This window comes from Sorex araneus, chromosome 2 (genome assembly GCF_027595985.1).
Source record: "Sorex araneus isolate mSorAra2 chromosome 2, mSorAra2.pri, whole genome shotgun sequence".
Classification (NCBI taxonomy): Eukaryota; Metazoa; Chordata; class Mammalia; order Eulipotyphla; family Soricidae; genus Sorex; species Sorex araneus.
In genome coordinates, this window is record NC_073303.1 from 217,561,935 (window position 1) to 217,570,624 (window position 8,690).

Consider the following 8,690-nt stretch of genomic DNA (forward strand, 5'->3'; position numbering starts at 1 on the left):
GTCACGTGCTCGCCGTGGCTCCCCGCCCCCTTCCCCTCGCGGTCGCCGTCGCCGGCTTGCCACTCCCGACCGCCCCTCTGCGCATGGGTGGCACGTCACGTGCTCGGCACGTCCGGCGCTCGCCCCGCCCCCCCAGTTTCCGCGCGCCTCTCTGGCAGCTGGTCACATGGTGAGGGTGGGGGTTAGGGGGGCCTCTCTAGCCTGCGGCCTGTGCGTCTATGGTCAGGCCCGCAGAGTCCAGCTGCCCCGGACACGGCTTGAGTATATGGCGTGGCGGCCACCCGTTCCTGGGCACCGATAACGGCGAGCCCCCGCAGCTCCTGACTCCGGGTGGGGTGAGTGCAGCCCCTCCTGGCACCAGGGGCCAGTCTCGCCCTGCACAGCGTCCAGCACGGGCTGCTTCTGGGAGGGTCCATCGGAGGGCGGGAGGGGGAGGAGGAGGGGGGACAGTGCAGCGTCCTTTGTGGTCGTGGGGGAGGTGTGATTTCGGGACCGGGGTGCGGGGTCTCGGGTGCCGGGGGGTGTTTTCCTTTGTAAGGGGCTCGATGGCCCCGGCGGAACGGGCGATCGCCCCTTCTCGGGCCCCACGTGGCCGGTGGGGCCGGGGCAGCCTTTGTGTGAGCCGAGGGGCCGGCCTCGTGGGAAGCTGGGGTGGGGGGCGGGGGACAGGATGGTGGCAGCGGCGGCGGCCGCGGCGCTGGGGTGGCCTTCCGTGGGGACGCCCCTGCTGCCCAGGCTCCCTGCAGCCGCGCTCGGGAAGGGGATTTCCCCAGAGTTCCTGTGTTTTGTAGGATTCCTTCTGATCGGGAATGGCTACCTCCCGCTATGAGCCAGTGGCCGAGATTGGCGTCGGTGCCTACGGGACGGTGTACAAGGCCCGCGATCCCCACAGCGGCCACTTTGTGGCCCTCAAAAGCGTGAGAGTCCCCAACGGAGAAGGTGCTGGAGGGGGCCTGCCCATCAGCACCGTCCGGGAGGTGGCATTGCTCAGGCGGCTGGAGGCTTTTGAGCATCCCAATGTTGTTCGGTGAGAAGGTGGAAGGGTCGGGGGTGGTGGGGAGAGATGAGTGGCACCCCCCCAGCGCCCCCCCAGCCCCCCTCCAGGCAAACGGGAGGCCGTGTTAGGTCAGAGGGGATTGACGATCATTTATTGACCATTTATTCTGGCCAGGCTGATGGACGTCTGTGCCACCGCCCGGACTGACCGGGAGACCAAAGTGACCCTGGTATTTGAGCATGTGGACCAAGACCTGAGGACTTACCTGGATAAGGCCCCCCCACCAGGGTTGCCGGTGGAGACCATCAAGGTGAGTGAGACCCACAGACAGTTGAGAGTCAGATTGCCACCTGTGCAGTAGAACCAGCTGGGGTCTCTGTGGTGCCAAGTCCCTATACGCGCCCCCCCCTCCTTTAAACCAGGATCTGATGTGCCAGTTCCTAAGAGGCCTGGATTTTCTTCATGCCAACTGCATCGTTCACCGGGACCTGAAGCCAGAGAACATTCTGGTGACAAGTAGCGGAACAGTCAAGCTGGCTGACTTTGGCCTGGCGAGAATCTACAGCTACCAGATGGCCCTCACGCCTGTGGTCAGTAGAGAGATGGTGGCCCAAAAAGGATTCTGTTTGGGCGTGGGTGCCCGTGGCAGTTGACTGGGCCCACCCTTTGTCACTGCAAGCGGTTGTACTTTCAGGTAACATGTAGGGCCCTCATTCACGCATATATTCCTGTTCCTACTAGGTTGTTACACTCTGGTACCGCGCCCCGGAAGTTCTTCTGCAATCTACATACGCGACCCCAGTGGACATGTGGAGCGTTGGCTGTATCTTCGCCGAGATGTTTCGTCGAAAGTACGGGGCCCAAGTATCCCGAGCGGTCTTGAATATCTGAGATAATCTTATTCTCCAAACTGCCTCTTCTGGGGGCCAGAGAGTACAGTGGTGGTTGCAAGGTGCTTTCCTTGCCCATCGTCCACCGGAATTCAGTCCCTGGCACCATCTGAGCGCCTGAACGTCGCAGGGTGTGACCCCCTCCACCACCCCCTCCCAAACAAAACAAAAAATTCTGGGGCCTGATGGTATAGCTAGTGGGGCGTTTGCCTTGCACACGGCCAATCTGGATTTGATCTCTGGCATCCCTTATGGTTCCCCCGAGCCCGCCAGAAGCCATCCATGAGTGTGGAGCCAAGAGTAAGGGCTGAACGCGGATGGGCGTGGCCCAGATCAAGTGCCCCTTCTGAAGCTTGCTCTCTGGAATGTTGTAGAATGTGGAACTTCATTCCTAATTTATTCCTTGGCCATCCCTTTAGTCCCCGGCCCTCTGCTTGGAGCCGCTAAACATTAATCGTGTGATTGCCATGTTTGATTGCCATCTTGTGTCCCTTCTTACCACAGGCCTCTCTTCTGTGGAAACTCTGAAGCTGACCAGCTAGGCAAGATCTTTGAGTGAGTGACCGGCAAGGGGGAAGCATTTCTCCTTCTTAGTTCTGTCCTTCCTCTTAAGCTCGGGGGGGAACTGGCTGACTCTGGAGATGGGGCCTAGAAAGGGGTCCTCTGGCTGATGGCTGCTTCCCCTGTTCCCACAGCCTGATCGGGCTGCCCCCAGAAGAAGACTGGCCTCGAGATGTGTCTCTCCCGCGAGGAGCCTTTTCTCCCAGAGGGCCCCGCCCGGTGCAGTCGGTGGTACCCGAGATGGAAGAGTCTGGGGCACAGCTCCTGCTGGTACTGGCCTTGGGCGTGGCAGCAGAGATGGGGAGACACTTGGGGCAGAAATCAAAATGGCATCCAGGGGATCCGAGGGGCTGGAGCGATAGCACAGCGGGGAGGGCGTTTGCCTTGCACTCGGCCGACCCGCATTCAAATCCCAGCATCCCATATGGTCCCCTGAGCACCGCCAGGGGTAATTCCTGAGTGCAGAGCCAGGAGTGACCCCTGAGCATTGCTGGGTGTGACCCAAAAAGCAAAAAAAAAAAAAAAGGGAGGGGGGTCTGAGCCATGATGACTGAGACTTGGTGGATGGGGCTACATTTATTAATGGCCAGGCAAAAAGAGGGATGTAAGAAACAGTCACCCGGGGCTGGAGCAATAGCACAGTGGGTAGGGCGCTTGCCTTGCATGCGGCCAACCCAGGTTCGATTCCCAGCATCCCATAGGGGTCCCCTGAGCACTGCCAGGAGTGATTCCTGAGTGCATAAGCCAGGAGTAACCCCTGTGCATCGCCAGGTGTGACCCAAAAGGCAAAAAGGAAAAGAAAAGAAACAGTCACCCCAGAACAAGAAAATTTTTCCCCTTTTGTGTGGATGCTGGGAGTTGAACCCAAGGTGTCGTGCATGCGAGGCGTGGCTCTACCACTTAGTTATATCCCCAGCACCCATAAGCCTTTTTTTTTTTTCCCACAAGACCTTCTGACCTTTGTCTTCCTCCCTCAGGAGATGCTGACTTTTAACCCACACAAGCGAATCTCTGCCTTCCGAGCCCTGCAGCACCCTTACCTACAGAATGGAGAAGGCAACCCAGAGTGAGCGGCAGAGGCGACAGCAGAGCCGGAAGCTGTCATCTCCCTCCCTGCCTCTGAGTCCAAAAGGAGAACCCCGCCCCGCGGCCCCCTGCCTGGGCCCAGGCTGTGGAATTCCATCACCAACTTTCTCACCAGCATTTTTACAGAGAATATTTTGCTGCCTTAATGACATTTCCCTCCACTCCACCTTTAGGGGTGTATCCTTCTGCCCCTGCCCTCTCTTTCCTTTAGATCAGGGGGGTGTGCCTTGTTTTCCCTTTCCCTACCTGATATCGGGGTCCTTTTTTTTTATACAAGAAAACAAAACAAAACAAGATATGGTCTTTGTTTTTTTTTTTTTTCCTCCTCTGTTTCTTCTTTTGATTGACTCTGCCGTCAAAAGATTTGGAAAAATGATTTAGAAGATAAAACTGCAGAATCTTACTCCTCTTCCTCTTTAGACCATGGGGCCTCCATTAGTGGAGCCCCGTAACTGGCAAGAGATAAGGAAACCACTTCAATTGTTTCTTTGAATAGAGAGTTAAATGGCTTTTATTTGTACATTACTGAATTTCCCCAAACTGAGTCCAGCTTATTACAAGGAAGAGTTCTTGGTAGCTGTCTTCTTGGCTCTGGCTCTGATTTACCCTTGAAGCCAGGCCAAGCTATGTGGATATGGTCCAGCATATGGAATGGAAAAAAAAGGGAAAAACCGAGCCAGGAATGACTCGAACCTCCATCCCATCTCATGCACTCCCAGGAATGCCCCAGATCCGTTTAGGGAGAGAGGGAAGACATTTTTCTTGCTCCCACTAAAACATGTCAAGGCATAAAGCCGAGCGACTCGGCCATCGTTAGGCGAGACGGGGAAAGGCCTCCCCTTTTTCTCGGAGAAAAGGGCTTGGTAGGCTCTTGGTTTTCCCTCAGGGCAGAAGAAAAAGCTTAGGGCGATCCGGAACTGGGCCAGAGGAATCCAGGGTGTCATAGGAAGGCACTGGGGTTAGCTCGTGGGTCTTTCTGATTCCGGAACCTCATCGCTAGCCAGACGCCAAGGATCTGTAGAAGAGGGAGAACAAGATAAGCACCAAATCTGAATCCACGAGGTGAAAGGGTGTATATGCGGGGAAACCGTGGAGCGTTACCTCTGTAAAGCTGAAGAAGAGGCCAACACCGCCCAGGATTTTTAGGGCTTTGTCTGAATGCTTGAGCAGTTTGTCTCCACACAACTGACAGGTGTTCCACTTAGTGCAGGTCTGAGGATAAAATGTATTGTGAGGAACCAGTGTCTTAGTGTATCACTTGTAGTCCTGTTGATCTTTGATTTGCTCGAGTGGGCGCCAGTAACAGGGACAAATGGAGATGTTACTGCCGCCCGCTCGAGTGTCTTAGTGTGAGAAATGTAATTTTTTTAAATTTTCTTGACGGTGGCACACCCCAGCAGTGCTCAGAGATCACTCCTGGTAGTTCTTGGGGGAACTTACGGGGTTCATGATCAAATCTTGGCCCGCTTCCTGCAAAGCAGATGACCTATCATCTCCCCGGCCCTGAAGTCATCTCATTACCCTACATGCTATTCTTTCCATCCTAACTCCTGTTCTTTTTAACCATCTAGGCGATGATATAAGAGCTCGGGTTTGAGATAAATATAATAGAGACCAGTATAGATTGCATCCCCCTTTCTATATCACAGGACCTGTGGCGAATGGCCCTAGAATGAGCTAATTTCTCATTCATCCCACCACAGTCGGCAGAACAAAGCCCTGCTCCAAGAGGCAACCACATACCGACTATTAAAATCTGGCCATTTGGGGGACTGGAGTGACAGCACAGTGGGGAGGGTGTTTGCCATACATGCAGCTGACCTGGGTTCGATTCCCAGCATCCCATAGGGTCCCCTGAGCACAGCCAGGAGTAATTCCTGAGTGCATGAGCCAGGTGTAACCCAAAACAAAACAAAAAAATCTGGCCATTTGGACCTTTTCCACAACTCACAGCAGCACAGGAAGTAAGATCTTGATTCAGGGTTGTGAGGTTGAATAAGCCGCAACAATTAAGACTTCTTTCCATGTCATGCCGGGTTTCATTGCTCATGACCCACCAAGAAGCATTGATGACATCTGTCTGGAGGAGAGAGGCAGAGTGAGTTTATTCGCTGCTTGTTAGCCGTAAGAATTCCCCTACCGCCTGATCTCAGTTAAGGTGTCTCTGTTCTCCTGCTTCAGTGAACTGACTCATCCCTCAGAAGCAAAGGCATATCACAGTTACACAGACACAATGACAGACTATTCACGCCAGGTCCTTGAATGTCATCCTCACGGAGTCAGACATCCCAGAGGAAGGAAGCGAACGGCTCAAGACTCTTCGGTCTGGTGGACCGAAGAATGTTGAGACCAGACAGGCGGGGGGGTCACAGGTCAAAGAGAAAGGATCTCCTTACCTGTGTGTTTTGGTTAATAGCCAGACAGGAACAAGAGATTCCAAACTGGAAAACGAAGACCAGGCCAAGGATGATCATGTACTGAGAAGAGGCGTTAAGGAGGGAAGAAGCTATCCTAGATTCCTGGTTTGCGTCTTGGGCCACACCCTACCATGCAGGGCCGGGAGCCGGCACAGTGCTCGCTCGTCCTGGTGCTGCACTTGAATTACTCCTGGCGGTGCTTAAGGGACTATACGGGATTCCAGAGACTGAAGCTGAGTCTGCTTCATGCAAGGCAAGTGCCCTACATGTTATACGCGCTCCATGCTTGTATTTGGGGGGGGGCGGGGCAGGCACCGCATCCAGGAGTGCCAAGGGGACCCTATATGGTGCTGGAGACCCCAACAGCTAGCCTCGTGCCAAGCAAGCATCTCTACCCACTGGGCTCTCCAGCCCCCACTTCTGTTTGGACCATCTCCCTTTTCCGCAGGGCATCCCCATGACTTCGGGCCAGGATACAAAGAACAACAGGACTTGGTGGTGGTTGACGGCTCCCACCAGGCCAGCCACCGCGATGAGGAGGAGGAAGACTCCCACGGCGATGACTCCGCCGATGATCCGGATGCTGGACAGCAGGCCCAGGCCAGTGCCCCACGCGGCCACCCCGATAAGCAGCAAGCCCACCAGCTATGGGAGACAGAGCAGAAGACACTTGCCCAGGGCTCGAGCTGCCCGCACAGCCGCCGTCCTAGGGGAGGCTAGTAAGAAGGAACTGAGTCGTGTGTGGATGAGGAAGAATCGATGCCAGGGGAACTGAGGGCGTCCCGGCACCCACCCACCTCCCTCCCTCCTTCCCTCCTTCCCCATCGGTGGTCAGAACGGCTGGGATGGGGGCAGAAGGCGGTAGGGATAGCGGCCTTTGAACATAAATCGCAATCTCGGGCTTCGTCCAGCATTTCTTTTTTTGGGGGGAGAAATTGCAGTTCACAGGAGAACAGCTGGATCTGCAGGGCCACAGCCAGCTGCTCCTTCGCCCCCCACCCCCAGACCAACCCTCCGGCCGCCGGAAGTTTTCCCTCTTCCCACGGAAGTCCCTAGGAATTCCCTCTTCTCCGGAAGCTCCCTGGAATCTTCCCGGAACGCCCCGGTACACCCCCTCTCCCGCCGGAAGTCCCCTGGAGATGCTCCCCTCTCGTCCTCCCACCCCGGCGCCTCCCTGCCCCCCCCCGCCCCCCCAAGACCTCACCATGTAGACCACGTTGAGCGCGCACAGCGCATTCTTGGAACAGGCAAAGCCGCCACAAACCATCTCCCCAGCTCTGGGGACCCGGACGGGCCCAAGGACTTGGGGGAGGGTCTCGGGGACCGTCTTCTTGGACCCGGACAGTTTCTGTTCCTTTAAATCCAGTCCGCCAAACCCAAAGCTCTGCGCCTGCCCCGGCCCACCCCTGCCTCTGGATTGGCGGGACTCCGGCTAATCCTCGCCGCCCGGGGCCCGAGTGCCAATCAAGCCGCATTACGTCACCGGACCGCCCTAGGCCCCGCCCCGAGGCTCCTCATTGGCTGGGGCCCGGTGGGTGGGGGGGGGGAGGGCTGCTGTGGATTCTCAGCGGGATCGCAGCCTTCGCTCCCAAACCCGGGATGGGAAACCGGGCTTTCTGCAGTCCGAGCCGGGATTCAGAGCTAATCCGGGGGCTACTGGGAGGGAGGAGGCGCTGGAAACCTGAAGGGCGACGAGACGCGGTTCTAGCGAGCCGGGCGGAAAGGGCTCCGCCCCGCGAGGGAGCGCCCGGCCCGCCCCTTCCCGCTAGTTCTGCAGTGACCTCACGATGATGTCATTGTCTGCGGGCATAGCGTCACGCTCGGAAATGCCCCGAGGTGCAGCATTTGGAGCTATTTAGGCCTGCCACGGAGGGCGTAGCCACACCCAGTCCATTCTCACATGTTTGCAGGTATGCCCATGTCCCCCTCAATGGATGTTGATGGTCTAAAAATTCAACGCGAGCCACGGGAGTGACACCCCCGCCCCCGCCCCCCTGCCACCCTTCCTTCCCCTTCACAGGCCCTCTTCCTCGCCCAGCATCAGCGGCCGAGACACAAAAAACAAACAGAGAAAGACATTCACTGTGGCAAGCAAACAGCCTCTGGCCGTTTTTTCAAACCTCCTTGCGTGACAAAGCGAGGGGCTGGGTCGGGCGCTTGCCACGCACCGGGCCAGCCCGAGTTGATCCCAGCACCTCACACTGGCTCCCTCCGCCCCAGCTCCACCAGGAGCAATTCCTGAGCCCAGAGCCCGGGGTAAACCCTGAGCACAACTGGGTGTGCCCCCTCCCCCGCCCACCTACACACAGCTAAAAAAATGTCACAAGTACATACAAGGATGTGCTTCACATACTCAGATGTCCGCATGGGGACTCGCCAAAAAATAAAAAAGAAAGAAAAGAAGGGTCTAGAATATGCATGTGAGAGGTGGAAGAGATAGCACGAGTGGGTGTGAGCCTTGCACTCAGCCGACCCAGGTTCAATCTCCGACATTCCATATGGTCCTGGGAGCTCAGCCAGGCATTATTCCTGAGTGAAGGGCCGAGGAACTCCTGGGCATCACTGGTGTGATCCAAAGCAAAACAAAAATCAGAATATACATATGAGGGGTGGAAGAATCTCTACATTTCTACTTGGGCAGATTGGTGATCAGTATATTTGCCATTCTATGCTTAGACATAAAACCCTTTTCTTTTCTTTCTTTCTTTTTTTTTTCTTTCTTTCTTTTTATTATTATCA

General features: G+C 56.1%; 2 protein-coding genes across 2 annotated transcripts; one reads left to right on the forward strand and one right to left on the reverse strand.

Annotated features, from left to right (window-relative positions):
* Nucleotides 1-3,830, forward strand: CDK4 (cyclin dependent kinase 4). The gene is made up of 8 exons (XM_055129165.1): nucleotides 1-335; nucleotides 792-1,027; nucleotides 1,172-1,307; nucleotides 1,420-1,587; nucleotides 1,739-1,848; nucleotides 2,392-2,442; nucleotides 2,583-2,718; nucleotides 3,426-3,830. Exons 2-8 carry the CDS (start codon nucleotides 810-812, stop codon nucleotides 3,516-3,518), a joined length of 912 nt encoding a protein of 303 aa, XP_054985140.1. The 5' UTR covers nucleotides 1-335; nucleotides 792-809; the 3' UTR covers nucleotides 3,519-3,830.
* A 199-nt stretch (nucleotides 3,831-4,029) lies between these two features.
* On the reverse strand, nucleotides 4,030-7,663 carry TSPAN31 (tetraspanin 31). The gene is made up of 6 exons (XM_004601650.2): nucleotides 7,156-7,663; nucleotides 6,429-6,596; nucleotides 5,931-6,011; nucleotides 5,486-5,614; nucleotides 4,636-4,746; nucleotides 4,030-4,549 (listed from the first exon to the last, which is right to left on the reverse strand). The coding sequence occupies exons 1-6, from the start codon at nucleotides 7,216-7,218 to the stop codon at nucleotides 4,475-4,477; spliced, it is 627 nt and encodes a 208-aa protein (XP_004601707.1). The 5' UTR covers nucleotides 7,219-7,663; the 3' UTR covers nucleotides 4,030-4,474.
* Nucleotides 7,664-8,690: the final 1,027 nt, after the last annotated feature.

Bases quoted from the DNA above. Each gene is read 5' to 3' on its own strand.
- CDK4 (XM_055129165.1), top strand. From the start codon at position 810: ATGGCTACCTCCCGCTATGAGCCAGTGGCCGAGATTGGCGTCGGTGCC. The intron at 1,028-1,171 runs GTGAGAAGGTGG...TATTCTGGCCAG, and splicing joins GAGCATCCCAATGTTGTTCG to GCTGATGGACGTCTGTGCCA. The intron at 1,588-1,738 runs GTCAGTAGAGAG...TGTTCCTACTAG, and splicing joins AGATGGCCCTCACGCCTGTG to GTTGTTACACTCTGGTACCG.
- TSPAN31 (XM_004601650.2), bottom strand. From the start codon at position 7,218: ATGGTTTGTGGCGGCTTTGCCTGTTCCAAGAATGCGCTGTGCGCGCTC. The intron at 6,597-7,155 runs GTGAGGTCTTGG...TGTCTCCCATAG, and splicing joins CGCTCAACGTGGTCTACATG to CTGGTGGGCTTGCTGCTTAT. The intron at 4,550-4,635 runs GTAACGCTCCAC...CCTCTTCTACAG, and splicing joins TCTTCTTCAGCTTTACAGAG to ATCCTTGGCGTCTGGCTAGC.